This window comes from Oncorhynchus mykiss, chromosome 30, assembly GCF_057628025.1.
Source record: "Oncorhynchus mykiss isolate SJ-2025 chromosome 30, ASM5762802v1, whole genome shotgun sequence".
Classification (NCBI taxonomy): domain Eukaryota; kingdom Metazoa; phylum Chordata; class Actinopteri; order Salmoniformes; family Salmonidae; genus Oncorhynchus; species Oncorhynchus mykiss.
The window spans coordinates 35,839,944-35,860,401 of record NC_143051.1 but is presented as its reverse complement, the minus strand read 5'-3'; the positions used below and the strand labels follow the sequence as shown (position 1 = coordinate 35,860,401).

General features: G+C 45.4%; 1 protein-coding gene across 2 annotated transcripts in view; it reads left to right on the top strand.

Moving 5' to 3' along the window:
* Positions 1–4,345: 4,345 nt before the first annotated feature.
* LOC110487605 (ephrin type-A receptor 7-like) overlaps positions 4,346–20,458 on the top strand; it is a 186,975-nt gene continuing 170,862 nt past the window's right edge. For both annotated transcript variants that reach the window (XM_036971408.2, XM_090228176.1), the window contains exon 1: positions 4,346–4,590. In XM_036971408.2, the coding sequence (XP_036827303.1) occupies positions 4,512–4,590 (79 nt within the window). In that variant the 5' untranslated portion in view covers positions 4,346–4,511. The remainder of the gene's footprint in view (positions 4,591–20,458) is intronic.

Sequence of the window (20,458 nt, the reverse complement as noted above, 5' to 3'; positions counted from 1 at the left end):
CCAAACAGAAGCTATGGATTACAGGCAACATCTGCACTGAGCTAAAGGCTAGAGCTGCTGCTTTCAAGGAACGGGACTCTAACCCAGAAGCTTATAAGAAATACCACTACGCCCTCCGACAAACCATCAAACAGGCAAACCGTCAATATAGGACTAAGATCGAATCGTACTACACCGGCTCTGACGCTCGTCAGATGTGTCAGGGCTTGCAAACCATTACAGACTACAAAGGGAAGCACAGCCGAGAGCTGCCCAGTGACACGAGCCTACCAGACAAGCTAAACTACTTCTATGCTCGCTTCAAGGCTAATAACACTGAAACATGCATGAGAACACCAGCTGTTCCGGAAGACATTCACAAGGCCGCAGGGATTACCAGGATGTGTACTGCGAGCACGCGCTGACCAACTGGCAAGTGTCTTCACTGACATTTTCAACCTCTCCCTGTCCAAGTCTGTAATACCAACATGTTTTAAGCAGAGCACCATAGTCCCTGAGCCCAAGAACACTAAGGTAGCCATGAAGTGCTTTGAAAGGCTGGTCATGGCTCACATCAACACCATTATCCCAGAAACCCTAGACACACTCCAATTTGCATACCGCCCAAACAGATCCACAGATGATGCAATCTCTTTTGCACTCCACACTGCCAATAGCCACCTGGACAAAAGGAACACCTGTGAGAATGCTATTCATTGACTACAGCTCAGCGTTCAACACCATAGTGCCCTCAAAGCTCATCAACCAAGCAAAGGACTGTGGGGCTAAACACCTCTCTCTGCAACTGCTTCCTGCCATCCAGGACCTCTATACCAGTTGATGTCAGAGGAAGGCCTAAAAAATTGTCAAAGACTCCAGCCACCCTAGTCATAGACTATTCTCTCTGCTACCGCACGGCAAGCGGTACCGGAGCGTCAAGTCTAGGTCCAAGAGGCTTCTAAACAACTTCGACCCCCAAGCCATAAGACTCCTGAACACCTAATCAAATGGCTACCCAGACTATTTTCATTGCCCCCCCCCCCCCCTCTTTTACACCACTGCTACTCTATGTTGTTATCATTTATGCATAGTCACTTTAATATCTCTACCTATACGTACATATTACCTCAATTACCTCGACTAACCGGTGCCCCTGCAAATTATACCGGTACCGCCCTGTATATAGTCTCGCAATTGTTATTTTAACTACTGCCCTTTAATTACTTGTTACTTTTATTTATTTTTCTTATTCCTATTTTTTTGTTTTTATTTAACTGCATTGTTGGTTAAGGGCTCAAAAGTAAGCATTTCACTGTAATACTGTTGTATTCGGCGCATGTGACTATAACATTTGATTTGATTATGTCTGGCAGGCCTTGTTTAGGGTAACATTATGTGTGTTGACTTGCTGTTTCATTAGGAGGGAATTAAAGTCAGAAAAGTTGCTAAATAGCAGAATCTGCGTTATATCAAAGTAGTGCCAAATTTCATGCAATTCAGTAGATGTACAGTTGAAGTCAGAATTTTACATACACTTAGGTAGAGTGATTAAAACTCGTTTTTCAACCACTCCACACATTTCTTGCTAACAAACTATAGTTTTGGCAAGTCGGATAGGACATCTACTTTGTGCATGACACAAGTAATTTTTCCAACAAATGTTTACAGACAGATTATTTCACTTATAATTCACTACATAACAGTCAGAAGTTTACATATACTAAGTTGACTGTGCCTTTAAACAGCTTGGAAAATTCCAGAAAATGATGTCAAGGTTCTAGAAGCTTCTGATAGGCTAATTGACATAATTTGAGTCAATTGGAGGTGTATCTGTGGATGTATTTCTATGACTACCTTCAAACTCAGTGCCCCTTTGCTTGACATCGTGGGAAAATCAAAAGAAATCAGCCAAGACCTCAGAAAAAAATTGTATACCTCAATAAGTCTGGCTCATCCTTGGGAGCAATTTCCAAACACCTGAAGGTATCACATTCATCTGCACAAACAATAGTACGCAAGTATAAACACCATGGGACCACGCAGCCGTCATACCGCTCAGGAAGGGGACCCGTTCTGTCTCCTAGAGATGAACGTACTTTGGTGTGACAAGTGTAAATCAATCCCAGAACAACAGCAAATTACCTTGTGACGATGCTGGAGGAAACAGGTACAAAAGTATCTATATCCACAGTAAAAGTATCTATATCCACAGAGTCCTATATCAACATAACCTGAAAGGCCGCTAAGCAAGGAAGAAGCCACTGCTCCAAAACTGCCATAAAAAAAGCCAGGCTACTGTTTGCAATTGCTCATGGGGACAAAGATCGTACTTTTTGGAGAAATGTCCTCTCGTCTGATGAAACAAAAATAGAACAGTTTGGCCATAATGACCATCGTTATGTTTGGAGGAAAAAGGGGGAGGCTTGCAAGCCGAAGAACACCATCCCAACTGTGAAGCACGGGGGTGGAAGCATCATGTTGTGGGGGTGCTTTGCTGCAGGTGGGACTGGTGCACTTCAAAAAATAGATGGCATCATGAGGAACAAAAATTATGTGGATATATTAAAGCTACATGGGTCTTCCAAATGGACAATGACACCAAGCATACTTCCAAAGTTGTGGCAAAATGGCTTAAGAACAAGGTATCAAGGTATTGGAGTGGCCATCACCAAGCCCTTACCTCAATCCTATAGAAAATGTGTGGGCAGAACTGAAAAAGCTTGTGCGAGCAAGGAAGCCAACAAACCTGACTCAGTTACACCAGCTCTGTCAGGAGGAATGGGCCTATATTCACCCAACTTATTGTGGAAGCTTGTGAAAGGCTACCCGAAATGTTTGACCCAAGTTAAACAATTTAAAGGCAATGCTACCAAATACTACTTGAGTGTATGTAAACTTCTGACCCACTGGGAATACGATGAAATAAATTAAATCTGAAATAAATCATTCTCTCTACTATTATTCTGACATTTCACATTCTTAAAATAAAGTGGTGATCCTAACTGACGTAAGACAGGAAATTTTTACTAGGATTAAATGTCAGGAATTGTGAAAAACTGAGTTTAAATGTATTTGGCTAAGGTGTATTTAAACTTCCGACTTCAACTGTTTGTTTTATGGCAGTCTATGCATTGTAAATCCCTTATCGGTCCACCTTGTTAGATTTAACCTGTTATATAATTTATATGTTTATTCATACAAGCATTTTGACACAGACCAAGCTTTGAAAATTGTGCAGGCATTAAATAATTATGACAATAACATGCTAAATACCTCAACTGTCTCTGATCCAAATCAGAGTGTTTTTGCCTCTGTACTTTAAAGCTGGGATGAAAGCCTTTCCTTTCTACCAAGCGTGATATTCGACTAGTTGTGCTGTCTTTTTGTGTAATCGGGTTTTAGAAAAACTCTTTGTACCAATGTACGAGAGCTGACGACTGGGTTGCTTAACCATAACACTGCAAAGGATTCCATTAAAAAATGAAAAGGTTTCGAAGTCCACAACATCTGCCTTTAGCTGTCATGCAGATAAATTGATTTTTAAATTGTGAGACACAACCTGTTTCACCTCATCAGTTTGGTCTGTTTGCAAAAATGTTACTGTTGACTAAGACCAATGAACTGTTTTGCCTCCTCAGCTGAAAAAAAATAACATGCTCAATTTGGCCCACACATGTCAATACAATAAACTCAAATTATTTGCAGCATAGGTATTCCTTTGTACAGGATGCAAATCAGAGAAACTGAATCCAATTTCCTTCATTCTCTCTCTTTCCTTTGGCAATCATTACTCAAAAAAGTATACACAGGCTGCAATAAACACAGTGTAGGCTTAACGCAGCCTATAGGCTACTACAATATCTCAACATACTACTGAATAATACAAGGACTAGTCTGTCGTTTGATTTTTCAGAATTGGACAACAACAAATGACCAATGTCAGCTAATAGTGTTGAACAATTATTCCATTAATGAATTATTCAACTAGTCAACATTTGTAGCCATCTTTAATAGCCATTCGATTTTGCATTCCTCCTTGCTTCATTCCCTTCATTATTATCTAGATCTAATTAGTCTATTAATTTCATCTAGATGTATATGATCCAATCATTAAATGAAAGATTCGTAAATATTATGGCTAGCCTTTCGCTCACCTATCCCACATTGAAAGCTGAAGGTTCGACCGGGCAAGCCAACACTGCCATTACTTCAGTTTAATCAAAGGCGAGGTGGAAACAAATATATATATATATGTTTCACAAAGCGGGGAAGATTTGACTAGTGAAAACATCTGGCATTGCGATTCATTTCAGTGCGCTTTGATAGGCGACTTTCTTGTACCCTCGTTTCGAACTCTTCCTTCATTGCACTTGCATGATGTCAATCTGATGCGCAACACCCTCCCCCGAGATGTCAAATGCGCGGCGTAGTGAGCGGAGTTCGCACTAGCCCGGACGGCTCTACCATCGAAGTGGTGTGTTGCGAGCGGGAGAGAGAGATGACCAGAGCTCCGCGACGCTGGACAGTCAAACATGGAGCTTTTTAAAACGCTAATTTCGGTGCTTTGGATGTTATTGCTGAATGGAAACAAGGGCTGTTACGCTGAGGAAGGTATGTGGAAACCGATTATATGTTTTTTGTTTTCCCCCACGGGACGGCTCATCGCAAGTGCATGATTTAATGTCCAGACTCCAGAATTGCCAGTCCGGTTGCAGGTGCCTGCACGGTGATGCGGAAGTTTCAGAGATGCCTACGACGTTGTAGCCTATATGTATGCCTATTTGTACATTTTAAGTAAATCTCAGTACCTTGGAGGAGTTTCTAACATTTAAAAAGGGGGGGGGGGGCGTTAGCGTTCTGAAAAACCTCTCCAAACCAATTTTGTATGAAAGCCTCCTTAGATCGTTTTGTAGCCGAACATCAGCCTACATTTCAAATAGCTGCCAGCTTTAAGCATCTCTTTTCTTTTCAGTAGCCAAGTGACAGTTAAACATGTGGACAAAATAGATCAAATGGTGGGATATGTAAGTTAAAAAAAAATAAAAGCGAGGTGTCAAGTACTGTTTACCGACTTCGGACAAGGATTCATAAAACTGTTATCTTGTAGCAAATGCATAATCCTACAATCGTATTGTTACAAACTGCGTCCATGTATCATTTTGAGTTTGAGCGGAAACCGTTACATTTGGACTGTAGTAGTCTCGCATCAACATTGTAATGATGTTGTAGTTTTTATGCGCATGCTGTTAAAAGTAGCCCACTGTTCTTTAAATATTAGTCTGGAAAGCGTTTAAAAAAAGCATTGCTTAAATGTCAGGAAGTGATAGGCTACTGTCAACAGCAAAAAACATTTCACCACAAAAGCTACATCTCAGCATTCGCATTGTTAACCAGATGTAAAAGGAAACATTGCTGTCCTCTAATCTGACACTTGTACAGACAGAATAGAGTCAGACCCAATGTCGATTTGCCTAAACATCAGATTATTACCATGGTTGCCCCATGAATATTCAGTCTGAAAGCAGTCGCTCTAAAACAGACGCAAGAGTCTCTACAATCCAGAATGTTAATTCGACTGATTTTTTACACTCCACCGGTTGTCCTTTTTGAAGGTAGGAAGTGGAGATCAAAATATCCACAGGAAAGAATTGTTTACCTGACTTTTTGCGTCACCTGTAGGATCTGTCGCTGTTTTTTTTCTCATTCTCCTGAGACATTGCACATGATGCAAAAAGTGCATGTATCCTGAACGTTGTCGACTGAAGCACGTGACATCTTCAGCTGTTTGAGTGGGACAAAGTTCAGTTAAAAAGACATTTCTAAAATATTCTACTTAATATTCATAGTCTCCAGCACCACCCCAACATCAACATATGTGAAAATGGCACGTTTCAATGTTTTGTAGTAAAGAAAAATAATAGAGGAAGATCAGTGTTTCCAATGACATCATAGGTGTGCATCGTGTGATTTTAACCAATTATGAGTAGGAATTGCATACTAAATGGTTGATAATCTGTTTGGAAAGACTTAGAAGTTAAGTAAGCATGCGTAGGGTCAGAATATATTCTGGCTAACACTTGCATAGAGGAACTGGTTTCCTTTGTCTCATTCCCTTACACTCTCTCATACTTCAACACTGAAGACAACATGAGAAAGCTGGCTTATCGATGCCCCCTCTCTACCCAGTAAAATAGTCTGGCCAGTGGGCTCCCTCTCTCTCTCTCTCTCTGGTTGTGAGGTATTGAGCCTGGCTCTGATGCAGGCAGAAGTCTGGCTCAGGTGAGTTCAGTAAAGCGTCCTAATCGGTGCTGGGATTCAGAGGAGGAAGAGCGCATAATCGCCTACGTCCCCCAGGCGAGGGTTAGTTCTGGAAGTGGCTAAGCACAGCTGAGCCAGGCTGCGCAAACACACATTGCATGTACACTGAACAAAAATATAAACGCAACATGTAAAGTGTTGGTTTCATGAACTGAAATAAAAGATCCCAGAAATGTTCTATATGCACGAAAAGCTAATTTTTAAGTTGTGCACAAATTTGTTTACATCTCTGTTAGTCAACATTTCTCCTTTGCCAAGATAATCCATCCAACAGACAGGTGTGGCATATCAAGAAGCTGATTAAACAGCATTCTACAGGTGCACCTTGTGCTAGGGACAATAAAAGGACAATAAAAAAAAGGACAATAAAATGTGCAGTTTTGTCACAGAACACAATGCCACAGATGTCTCAAGTTGGGCTAGTGTGCAATTGGCATCCTGACTGCAGGAATGTCCACCAGAGCTGTTGCCAGAGAATTTAATGTTTATTTCTCTACCATAAGCCATCTCAACGTCGTTTTAGAGAATTTGGCAGTAAGTCCACCTGGCCTCACAATGTGCAGACCATGTGTATAGGGGCATGTGGGTGTGCAGTTTGCTGATGTCAACTTTGTGAACAAAGTGCCCCATGGTGACAGTGTTGTTATGGTATGGGCAGGTATAAGCTACGGACAACGAACACAATTCATTTAAAAAAAATCTATGGCAGTTTGAATGCACGTGATGAGATCCTGGGGCCCATTGTCGTGCCAGTCATCCGCCGCCATCACCTCATGTTTCACCATGATAATGCACGGCCCCATGCCACAAAGATTTGTACACACTTCCTGGAAGCTGACAATGTCCCAGTTCTTCCATGACCTGCATACTCACCAGACACGTCACCCATTTGAGCATGTTTGGGATGCTCTGGATCGACGTGTACAACAGCGTGTTCCAGGTCCCGCCAATATCCCATCAACTTCGCACGGCCATTGAAGAGGAACGGGACAACATTCCACAGGCCACAATAAACAGCCTGATCAACTCTATGCGAAGGAGATGTCGTGCTGCATGAGGCAAATGGTGGTCACACCAGATACTGACTGGTTTTCTGATTCACACCCCGACCTGATTGTTTAAAAAATTCCCAGTCATGTGAAATCCATAGATTAGGGCCTAATGATTTTCATAAAATTGACTGATTTCCTTATATGAACTGTAACCCAGAAAAAATATTTTAAATTCAGTACACAAACACAAACAGGCAAACACACACACATGCTGCTCATACGCACATATAGCTTTGTTACTTACACACACACACACACACACACACACACACACACACACACACACACACATGCTGCTCATACGCACATATAGCTTTGTTACTTACACACACACACACACACACACAATCTCGCTTAAAGCTACAATATGTCCCTTTTTGTACTTTTTTAATGTTCAAAAGCTCTAATAAGTCGCTAGTGGTTATCCAACGTGATGCATCAGTAACAATAGTGTGCCTGAGAATAGGCTGCCTGAGAATCGCTGAATAACATTTGCTATCTTTTAGCTAAAGGAGATTCTACAATAAGTCTTGAAGGTGAAGTGTCTGCGTATTGAAAACTACAGGACTACAGCGACATCCCAGAACATCAGAGAGTCCGTGTTGAGAAGATTGGGCTCCCAATTAGATAACCCACGACTCTTTGAAGTGCCACCGCCAACAACTGCTGAGCTCTGCTCCAACTTCGAGGAGATGTCGCCACGCAACACAGGGTGCTGTAAGTCCACCTTTTGAGCTGGGAAGGACCGGAGCCTTCCCTGTTGTCAGACTTGGTGGGTCCCGGGAAGTGTGAAAACCTACCATAGTACTCAGAATTGTGGTCCTACAAGGAGAGGTGGGCCTACAACCTAACATTTAAATCATGTAAATAGGGGAAGTTTGTGTGGGCAACAATAAACTTGCGTGAGAAACAATACAAAAATCTAGCATCTAGTCATCGTGATTGTGCTTTTGGAATGGTTTTATAATGATTTACTAAACTGTTCTCTTTTCCTGGATATCTATGCTCTTGACGGTTTACACTTCAAATTAGCAGACCTACAGGTAGATAGATATCCAGATGGACTACCCAGCACCTCTCCTCTTTCTTCAAAGGACAGCTCTTTGCAATTTAGTCTGTAATGATAAGAAGCAACATGAAATTGCAGAACGCAGCCAAATGTTTATGATATGATTATAATGTTGTGAAAAGGGTTAACAGTACCACAGGCGATGGTTTTGACTAACCTTCATCTCGGGCCAGCCTCTCTTCTTGCGGTCGGGCAGCCCTTTCGAGGTCTTCCTGCCCAATTCTTTGTGCACCCCTGCCTGTGGCCCTCGATGGTCTGGGGCTCTTTAAAACTGGAGTCCTACAGAAAAAAAACATGTACACAACACTTGTGATTGTAGTGCTCACTACATGATCTTTTATGTTAACAGGTTTGGGGTCACTTAGAAATGTCCTTGTTTTTGAAAGAAAAGCACTTTTTTTTTGTCCACTTAAAATAACATCAAATTGATCAGAAATACAGTGTAGACATTCATGTTGTAAATGACTATTGTAGCTGGAAACGGCAGATTTTTTAAATGGAATATCTACATAGGCGTACAGAGGCCCATTATCAGCAACCGTCACTCCTGTGTTCCAATGGCACATTGTGTTAGCTAATCAAAGTTTATCATTTTAAAAGGCTAATTGATTATTAGAAAACCCTTTTGCAATTATGTTAGCACAGCTGAAAACTGTTGGTCTGATTAAAAAAGCAATAACTGTCCTTCTTTAGACTAGTTGAGTATCTGGAGCGTCAGCATTTGTGGGTTCGATTACAGGTTCAAAGAACTTTCTTCTGAAACTCGTCAGTCTTTTCTTGTTCTGAGAAATGAAGGCTATTCCATGTGAGAAATTGCCAAGAAACGGAAGATCTCGTACAGCACTGTGTACTACTCCCTTCACAGAACAGCACAAACTGGCTCTAACCGGAATAGAAAGAGTGGGAGGCCCCGGGGGACAACTGAGCAAGAGGACAAGTACATTAGAGTGTCTAATTTGAGAAACAGACGCCTCACAAGTCCTCAACTGGCAGCTTCATTAAATAGTACCCAAAAACACCAGTGTCAGCCTGTCACGGTCGTTCCCCTCTTCATCTGAAGAGGAGAGGCGAGAAGGATCAGAGGACCAAAACGCGGCGTGGTATGTGTTCATAGTGAATATTTAATAAAGAAAGTACTGAACACTGCATACAAAACAATAAACAAATAACGACCGTGACGCTACAAATTAGACCTGTGCTGACACAAGCCACTAACATAGACAATCACCCACAAACAAACAGTGCAACCCAGGCTACCTAGTATGGTTCTCAATCAGAGGCAACTAATGATTGCCTCTGATTGAGAACCATACTAGGTAGCCTGGGTTGCACTGTTTGTTTGTGGGTGATTGTCTATGTTAGTGGCTTGTGTCAGCACAGGTCTAATTTGTAGCGTCACGGTCGTTATTTGTTTATTGTTTTGTATGCAGTGTTCAGTACTTTCTTTATTAAATATTCACTATGAACACATACCACGCCGCGTTTTGGTCCTCTGATCCTTCTCGCCTCTCCTCTTCAGATGAAGAGGAGAACGACCGTGACAGAATCACCCACCACAACAGGACCAAGCGGCGTGGTAAAAGACAGCGACGACAGCAGCAGCAGCAACAACAGCGGCCGGTATCACAGGACTCCTGGACATGGGAGGAGATACTGAAAGGAGAGGGACCCTGGGCACAGGCTGGGGAATATCGCCGCCCCAAAGCAGAGCTGGAGGCAGCAAAAGCTGAGCGGCGGCGATATGAGGAGGCAGCACGGCAGTGCGACAGGTACGAGAGGCAACCCCAAAAAGTATTTGGGGGGAGGCACATGAGGGGTGGAGCTAAGCCAGGTAGCAGACCTGAGCTCACTCCTCGTGCTTATTATAAGCAGCGCGTTACTGGTCAGGCACCGTGTTATGCGGTTAAGCGCACGGTGTCGCCAGTACGTGTCCATAGCCGGTGCGCTATAGGACAGCCCCCCGAGAGTGTCATGCGAGTGCGGGCATCGAGCCAGGGCGTATGGTGCCTGCTCAGCGGGTCTGGTCGCCGGTACTCAGTTTTGGTCCAGGGTATCCTGCGGCAGCTCTGCGTGCTGTGTCTCCGGGGCGCTGGGAGGGTGCAGTGTGTCCTCTGCCTGCGCTCCGCTCGTGCCGGGCGAATGTGGGAATGGAGCCTAAGGGAGAGGTGCGTGTAGTAAGCACTAGCTCTCCCGTGCTTACCCACAGCCCGGTTCAACCTGTGCCTGCACTCTGGAGGGTCCGGGCTAGAGTGTTTGTCCTGCCTGGTGAAGTGTTGCCAAGGTTGCGCACCAGAGCTCCAGTGCTCCCCCACAGCCCGGTCCTTCAGGTGCCTCCTCCTAACACCAAGCCTCCTGAAGGTCTCCCCAGCCTGGTGGTTCCTGTGGCAGCCCCACGCACCAGGCTGTCTCTCTGTCTCCTCCCTGCAGGTCGTCCTGTCTGTCCGGCGCTGCTGCCGGAGTCTCCCGCCTGTCCGGCGCTGCTGCCGGAGTCTCCCGCCTGTCCGGCGCTGCTGCCGGAGTCTCCCGCCTCTCCGGCGCTGCTGCCGGAGTCTCCCACCTGTCCGGCGCTGCTGCCGGAATCTCCCGCCTGTCCGGCGCTGCTGCCGGAGTCTCCCGCCTGTCCGGCGCTGCTGCCGGAGTCTCCCGCCTGTCCGGCGCTGCTGCCGGAGTCTCCCGCCTGTCCGGCGCTGCTGCCGGAGTCTCCCGCCTGTCCGGCGCTGCTGCCGGAGTCTCCCGCCTGTCCGGCGCTGCTGCCGCAGTCTCCCGCCTGTCCGGCGCTGCTGCCGCAGTCTGAGGCGCCAGAGCCCCTCAGCCCAGAGCAGCCGCCCCTCAGCCCAGAGCAGCCGCCCCTCTGTCCCGAGCAGCCGCCCCTCTGTCCCGAGCTGCCGCCCCTCTGTCCCGAGCTGCCGCCCCTCTGTCCCGAGCTGCCGCCCCTCTGTCCCGAGCTGCCCCTCTGTCCATTGAGAAGAGTGGCCATGGTTAGGAAGCCACGGAGGCGGACAATGAGGCAGACTAAGACTATGGTGAAGTGGGGGCCACGTCCAGCACCAGAGCCGCCACCGCGGACAGACGCCCACCCAGACCTTCCCCTATAGGTTAAGGTTTTGCGGCCGGAGTCCGCACCTTTGGGGGGGGGGGGGGGGGTACTGTCACGTTCTGACCTCTATTTCCTTTGTTTTGTATTTATTTAGTATGGTCAGGGCGTGAGTTGGGTGGGCAGTCTATGTTTGATTTTCTATGATTTTGGGTATTTCTATGTTTTGGCCTAGTATGGTTCTCAATCAGAGGCAGGTGTCATTAGTTGTCTCTGATTGAGAATCATACTTAGGAAGCCTGGGTTTCACTGTGTGTTTGTGGGTGATTGTTCCTGTCTCTGTGTTTTGCACCAGATAGGGCTGTTTTTGGTTTTCCACGTTTATTGTTTTGTAGTGTTCGTGTTTATCTTTTTGTTATTAAACATGAATCAAAGAAACCACGCTGCATTTTGGTCCGCCTCTACTTCACCACAGGAATACCGTTACACAGCCTCAACAGTGAAGAGGCGACTCCTGGATGCTGGCCTTCTAGGCAGAGTTGCAAAGAAAAAGCCTTATCTCAGACTGGCCAATAAAAAAATAAGATGGGCAAAAGAACACAGACACTGGACAGAGGAACTCTGCCTAGAAGGTCACCATCCCGGCGTCGCCTCGTCACTGTTGACGTTGAGACTGGTGTTTTGCGTGTAGAACAGTTTGCTCTGTTCTGTAAAGGGAGTAGTACACAGCGTTGTACGAGATCTTCAGTTTCTTGGCAATGTCTGCACTGTATTTCTGATCAATTTGATCTTATTTTATTGGACAAAAATTTGCTCTGCTTTTCAAAAACAAGGATATTTCTAAATGACCCCAAACTTTTGAACGGCAGTGTATATATGATAAGGATTTTCATGCTGAAGAGTCATGTATAACACTTCTATAATCCATACACGTCTTCATAGCCATAGCTCTCGAGAATCAAGGGGCCATCCCAGTAATGTTATTAGTTAGCTACCCAAGGTCGTTTTCCATGAACGCAGAGCTACGATAGACAATTCATTCTATTGCACTGCTTTTCTTTTTCCACATGGGTGATAACTAATGCGTATCATCATATTGCTATATTTTACCAGGCAAGGAAATACACCGTAGCTATTATCAACCATGTAGCTAGCGAAGTTAGCAATGTCAAGGTAGGCAGCTAGCTAACGTTAGCTACCTTTCTGGCTGACAACGTGAATATTACATTGAGTTTAAAACAAATTGTACCCGTTCTGAAGATAGTGTTGCTGAAATGTTATAGAGTTGTTCTTCAATCTTGCCCACGACTGTTCTCGCATCGGCGTCCACAGTCTCAAATTTCTGGACTCTGTTGGGTTGTCACCAGTTACCACAGCCAAAAAGCCAAACTTTGCTACCCTAGATATCACAGCGGATGTTGCTTCTACGTCATCCCAGCGGTGACATACAATGAGAGCTGGGGTTTCTGGTATATCTTATTCAAATCTAGACAAAATACTGCATTCTTGCCGGAAGGTTCTCCAAAAACACCTGTGCACACATACACTAAACAAAATATGAGCTCTACATTCAACCATTTTAAAGATGTTACAGATTATATAAGGAAATCAGTCAGTTGAGGTACATTCATTAGGCCCTAATTTTATGGATTTCATGTGACTGGGAATACAAATATGCATCTGTTGGTCACAGAAACCTTTAAAAAAAAAAAAAAAGTAGGGGCGTGGGTCAGGAAACTAGTCAGTATTTGGTGGGACCACCACTTGAAATCATGCAGCGAGACACTTCTCCTTCGCATAGAGTTGATCAGGCTGTTGATCGTGGAATGTTGTCCCAATCCTCTTTAATGGCTGTGCGAAGTTGCTGGATATGGGCGGGAACTGGAACACGCTGTCGTGCACGTCGATCCAGATGAGTATGCAGGCCATAGAAGAACTGGGCCATTTTCTGCATCCAGGAACTGTGTACAGATCCTTACGACATGGTGAAGCAGGATCTGATGGCGGCAGATGAATGGCACAACAGTGTTCACTGTCTGTAGCTTACACCATAGCCCTACCACCACCATGGGGGGCTCTTCACAATGTTGACCTCAGCAAACCGCTCGACCACACAATGCCATACACGCTAGCTGCCATCTACCCGGTACAGTTGAAACAGGGATTATTTTGTGAAGAGCACACTTTTCCAGCAATGTGCCAAGGTGAGCATTTGCCCACTGAAATCGCTTACGACGCTGAACTGCAGTCAGGTCAAGACCCTGGTGAGGAACGATGAGCTCACAGATGAGCTTCCCTGAGATGGTTTCTGACAGTTTGTGCAGAAATTCTTCGGTTGCAAAGTACATTTTGTTCAGTGTAGTTACGCAGTGCAGGTTTAACCAGAAAAATCTCCCTTAGACACAGATGCACATGTCATTATTGCTTACACACACACACACACACACACACACACACACACACACAGGCTTTCTTACTGTACACACATGAACACAGTCTTTCTGCATACTTATGCACACATACACACGCAGAGTGTACACACAAACATGTTGAGAGTACTATAATACTGTAGAGCGCTTTACACACACAGCTCTTGTGTCGGTGGCTTGAGTCGTTTCCTCTGAATGCTGGCCGGTTGGCTTGGAAGCTCTGTTCTAATTTGATGTTGTGACAGCGATGAATTGCTGTGAAAGCAATGTGTTTCTGAAGGCTGGGTTTGGCAGCCCTGTAAGTGGGGCTCGCCACAGGGGGGGAATTTGCCTCTGTCTGTTGTTCCGCTTCCTCTCCATCCAATCTGTATTATTAGAGATAATTTTCCACGTTCATACACGTACCTGTCCTAATAAGAATGAAATGCCCAATTTACACAATTGGATTTTTTTATTATTTTTTTTAACTTAAAGGGTCACAGTAAGGTAAGCCATTCTGATCCTGTAGGTCAATAATTGGACAAACAATCAGAATTGTATGAATGTAGCCATTGTGCTTTTTAGTGGATCTTCATAATGTATGCCTGGTATTGAATGTCTTTCTGGTCTGTTTGTGTGTGTGTTCATGTTTTTGAAATCATGTTGTGTAATTCTTTGTTTGTCTCTGTGTCAATTTGCGTTTCTTTGTGTCTCCTCGGATTTCTGCATGCACCTGTGTGTGTGTGTGTGTGTGTGTGTGTGTGCATCCCCACATTACCATGCGTCTCACATCCCAGGCTTAGTTAACGAGAACTAATACGAGTGGGGGCCCTGTAGGCAGTGCGGGGTGTCTTCCCCTCCTCACGCAGTCAATCTGGAGCTCGTGGCCCGCTCTCTCATTCCCCACGCCTTGACGCTAACACACCTTGGCATCTCATCGGGATCTCATTTACTGCTCCCCCTCCTCCCCTCCCCTCCGTAATCACCCATTCTGCAGAGGAGAGAAGATGGGGAGTCACAGCCCGAGTTAAAACTGCAGCGTAGCCTCTGGGTTCATCGGGTTCATCCTCAAATAGGGGTTTAGTTTTTGAGATGCCCCTACCTGAGGTAGAACAAAACACACCCATGTTTTTTTTTCTCGAATTTCTCCCATTTATGAAATGGGCGGTTGGGGAAAAATGTTTTACTGCGAAAGTGGTTATATCTATAGATGTTGTGACACACCAAACCCCTAACTTCAAAATAAGCTCATGTAACCAAATATTACAAGCTCTGATATTGGAAAAATGTGTAATACTAGTAGTCGATGGACTGCATACACACCTATATCGTCATGAATCATGTTCTGGAGGCAGCTCTGCAGAGTGATCACTGGTCATTGAATCTGATTTTAAACCTCACCTTAACCACACTGCTAACCATAATGCCCAACCCTAACCTTAAATGAAGACCAAAAAGCTCATTTTAGTTTTCATGAATTTCTTCAATTTAGCAAATTTAAGACTTATGACAATCGTCAAGCTGCCTTTATTTATCTGCAGACTTTAACCAGCCTAAAGCACTGGCCCCATGACAGACAGTCAACTCATTTTGATTCTATGCTTCATTATGCTATCCTGAACTCTCTGAAATTAATTGTGGTACATGCTCCGAAAGCAGACGACCCGAAGTAGTCACCTTCCTTTGCGTCTAATTTGACAAATTTGCTGTGATTGGTGCAAACCCTTTTTTTTTGTGAGTGTCAACGTGTGGGCTCAGATCCCAGGTTCTTCTCTGTTGGCTGAGGCAGAGGGGTTCTGGAGCTGACAGTGGTGACCTCGCTGTGTGCGAAAGGTCGCAGTGATTTGTGAAGTTGGCAGGCGTGTCTGTGACATTCTCCCTCTGGGCTTTTTGGTGCCATCTCATTTTGATGGCAGGGCGCGAGCGAGAGGAAAGGAGAGGAAATTAGCCAGGTCCATGGTGAGAGAAAGGAGGGCGTAACCGAAGGGGAGGGTGGGGGTGGGGGTGAGGGAAACTGGGATGAGAGAAACAAGGGAGCATCCTAACCTGTCACCTTACCTTTGGTACATACAGCAGCTCTCCAATAAGGGATTTATAGCCTAATAAAGTCCAACAGTTCCCACAATGACTCGCTGCTCTCTAAAGCATTTGCTTACTTACCAAAGGCTAACATTGACTTTGCGATGGATTGATTGATTGTGTCTGTCTGTCTTTAAAGCCTTCCGAGGGGGTCGCTTGATTTTCCTTTGTTCCCCTGTAAGGACAGACTCTATTCGTGTGTGTGTGTGTGTGTGTGTGTGTGTGTGTGTGTGTGTGTGTGTAAATAATAGGTAAGATGCATGTTTTTTTTAGCTAATGCTTTAGCCCCATTGGATAGTGAGGAATGATTAGGGGACGTTATACTGGTTCTAGTTGAGAATGGGGGTATTTGGGATAGATGGGTCTCAATGGCAGATTCTGACTTAGGAATAAAGAACAATAGTGTGTGTCATTTTTAGCATGTGTAGAGGACGTCACGCTGCTTGCTTAGTGCGTACCACTTCCGATTCGGGCCATGCTTGGCGCAAACTCGCTACCCCTTCTTCACAAACACACGACTGTCCTTCAAGCGTCTTAGCCGATCGCGCCACTTCAAAAGCTCGCTAATGAGGCGACGCCCGCGGAACACCCGATGTTTCACACATCTCACGCGCGCTACACATACATAGGTATTGCAGGGTGAGAAGCCTCAACATGCTCCACTCTGCTCTGGGTGTTTCCATCGTCCACCACCCAAGCTGTTCAAACGAGCAGGGGTTCAATGAAGCCACTACGGTCAATATTCAGTAGCTGCTAAACTCAAAGTGGAGATGAACATGGAGAGTGGGACTCTGGGGAGCTGGTCAAGACAGTAGCAGGGGTCGGAGAGAAGTTTTGTTTTTTAAACAACAGAAATGTGTGCCCCTTCACTTGCAACACACATATTATCTCACATGAATACAAGCACATACATCTATTCAGGTTTAAAGTATAAAAGGCCTCATTAATATAGAACACATTTTTACCTTGGGAAAGGGAGGGAGTGCTGCTGTTTTGTTTTCCATTGGTTTGCGACGTTGCCTTGGCGAACGTATTCGCTCCTCTGTGTATACTGTACAGTGATAAGAATTGAGTGGTTGTCCGGGAGACGATTTCATGCAAAGGGACTTAGCTCCTCAACATATTCTATACAGTATATTATGTAGTCCAAGTGGAATTGAACGGATCACTTTAGTCCATTTGAAAGTGGTTTTTAGTCCAGAAATAGGCTTAATCTGATGCTTAGAAACCGGCCCTGAAAGTACTCAACTTTTATGCTTTTGGCATACGAGATGAGTGGGAAAGGAAAAGCCGAATTCTTCCATAGGTCCTATAGTACCAGTCTCTCTAGCTAACATCCCACTCCTTGCCCCTTCTTGCCACTGCCAAAGATACTGCACTCCTCAAGCTCATTAATGATAGAACGTTCATATTTGGAGATTGGCAGAAATTCTCTTTGGCACATGACATGGACGACAGGGAGTGGATTAGCTAAAGAGGCTGGTACCGAGGTTATATAGCGACCGAATGTGCCGTTTGCTATTACCAACGGTTAAATGTGCTGGTTCTTTTCTCACAGCTGTTGGCTTTGAGACTATCGGCCTCAATCTAGCCTGGTTTAGACTTCAGCATTACCTGCTGTGTCACAGGTCAGGGTGAGGGCACAGAGGAACACACACACACACACACACACACACACACACACACACACACACACACACACACACACACACAATGACTACTCCTCAATGTCTCCATTACACAGCAAATTATCAGAATATCCATGTGTCGGTTTTGCAGGGCGTACAGTGTACTTCAGATGTATTTTGTTGTATCCTGACATGGAAGTACTGCATCTCGCTGCCACTGTTGAGCCATCCACTAGAATGTAAACCTCTGAGATTTCAGTTCTGCGGCTTGTAGAACATGACATGAGGGTCTGTGCCATGTGCCCATCTATCCAGGGATTCCATATTGGACAGGACATTAAAGACAAAACGAGATGTGAAAACAGAATGCCGTGTCCACCGTCCACCCCTGCTAATGTCTGTATCCCATCACATGAGCCTCCCCTCTCCCCATCACGCTGTGTCGGTGCTCGCCTCGCCGGGAGGGGGGAGGGTTCGTCAGGCTGAGAGTGCTTCTAATGGGCTTTTCATGTCCGCCCGCTAGTCCAATGCTGCGGCGACGTCCGAACGACAGTGTGCAAAGTGAAGGCGACTTCTGACAATTACATTTCTCACTTCTCGCCCCCTAAAGCATTTTGATGGGCCTGTGGGCTACTCTCTGTGTTACAGGGCCACTTCTGCAGTGGTTTCCCCGATCTCACTCAAATCCGCGCCTCATTTCATACTCGTGGCATCGTGTTCCTCCTCCTCCTCCTCCGTCGTCAACACGCCCCGTGCTGCGAATGTGACGTGTACAATGCGCCAGAGCAGACATCTCCGTAATGCACTGATTTCATCCACGTTTCAAAGGGGGAAACCACTGTGTTAGCCATAGGAGGTCACACACTTCGCATGTGAGTGATTGCATTTTTTCCCTGAGCAGACGGGGCTAGGCTTTAAAGCAACCAATACATGTTTGATTGGAAGGCCTCCTGGGTTGAATTGATACAAAACAAGGTTCTTGTGTTTTGAAAGGCACGTTTGTGAAGAGATTGATCACACTTGGCGCTAACATAACAGGAGTCCCATCCAGTGACAAGGGAAAAGGTCTGGTGCAATCAGAGAGAAATATCCTCGCTCCTAATCAGGCGCTTATCAGCGCCGTCAGCTCCTCAGTTAAACAGCGTGCTTACTGATTAGGCTTTTAGGCACAAGTACCACTGGCTTCAATTAAATGCGCTGTGTATACACACGTATACCCACATACAGTTCATTCACACCCACACACACCCGACGTGTCTTTGTGTGCAATCCTGCCCCCTTTCCTATCCCCTTCTGGTAATGACAGTCATGTAGGAAATTCAGCTGGCAGGGGCACATAAATAATTACCCCCCCCCCCCCCTTTTGGAGAGGCATTTAACCTTTCAAACTCGGACCAGGGGAACTTAACACACGCTCACCTCACCATCTCAGTGACAATGGGGCCCGCCGTTCCCCCTGTCCTCCCCTCTCCCCTCCTCCTCAGTGTGGATTTGACCAGTGACCTGGAATATTGCCCGACCTTTTTACCGCACGGTTTCCTCTGCGATGAATAAATACATAAATCACACGGCTCTGGCTCGGTCGCTTTTACAACCTGCCTCCCTCCCTCACCCCTGTCCCACCCACACCCCGCCAACGAGCAGAGTAGGTTCCTCTGAAGTGGCTACCCCCCCCCCCCCCCCCAGGAGACGGCTGTTCACAATGAAAGGGTCTTAGCCGTGGGGTCCTTGGCGAGAGCAGTGTAGGTGGTGGATAACTGTAACTGGCTGAGTGGCGGTGTTCTGTAGCCTGCCAGCACGGGCCCCTTAGTATTCAGTTGTTCAGCGGAGAGGGAGGAGAAGGGGGGGGGGGGGGTAGAGAGAGGAGGAGGGTGACTGTACACACACACACACTGGATGATTTCGCTGAAGGGTAAAGAAGGTCATTGTGTGTTTCATTGCTGCTTGTGTGCACCTACACTGTATTGGAACAATTGTGGATTTAATAAATATATGCTGGGTTCATTTGGGCATTTATTTATTTTATTTAACCTTTTATTTAACTAGGCAAGTCGGTTAAGAACAAATTCGTATTTACAATGACGGCCTACCAAAAGGCCGCCTGCGGGGACGGGGGCTGAGGCCTCCTGCGGGGACAGGGGATAAAAAAAATCAAGGAATATAGGACAAAACACACATCACGACACGAGAGACACTACATAAAGAGAGACCTAAGACGACAACATAGCAAAGCAGCAACGCATGACAACACAGCATAGTAGAAACACAACAAAGCATGGTATAAATATTGAATACAACAGCACAAATGACAAGAAGGTAGAGACAACAATACATCAGGTTGACGCAGCCACAACTGTCAGTGAGTTCCCATGATTGAGTCTTTGAATGAAGAGAGTGAGATAAAACTGTCCAGTTTGAGTGTTTGTTGCAGCTCGTTCCAGTCGCTAGCTGCAGCGAACTGAAAAGAGGAGCGACCCAGGGATGTGTGTGCTTTGGGGACCTTTAACAGAATGTGACTGGCAGAACGGGTGTTGTATGTAGAGGATGAGGGCTGCGGTAGATATCTCAGATAGGGGGGAGTGAGGCCTAAGAGGGTTTTCTAAATAAGCATTTTATAAGCATCTTGCGACAGCTGTACAGAGACGACCAGTTTCCAGAGGAGTACAGAGTGTAGTGATGTGTCCTATAAGGAGCATTGGTGGCAAATCTGATGGCCAAATGGTAAAGAACATCTAGCCGCTCGAGAGCACCCTTAATCTATAAATTATGTCTCTGTAATCTAGCATGGGTAGGATGGTCATCTGAATCAGGGTTAGTTTGGCTGCTGGGGTGAAAGAGGAGGGATTACGATAGAGGAAACCAAGTCCAGATTTAACTTTGGCCTGCAGATT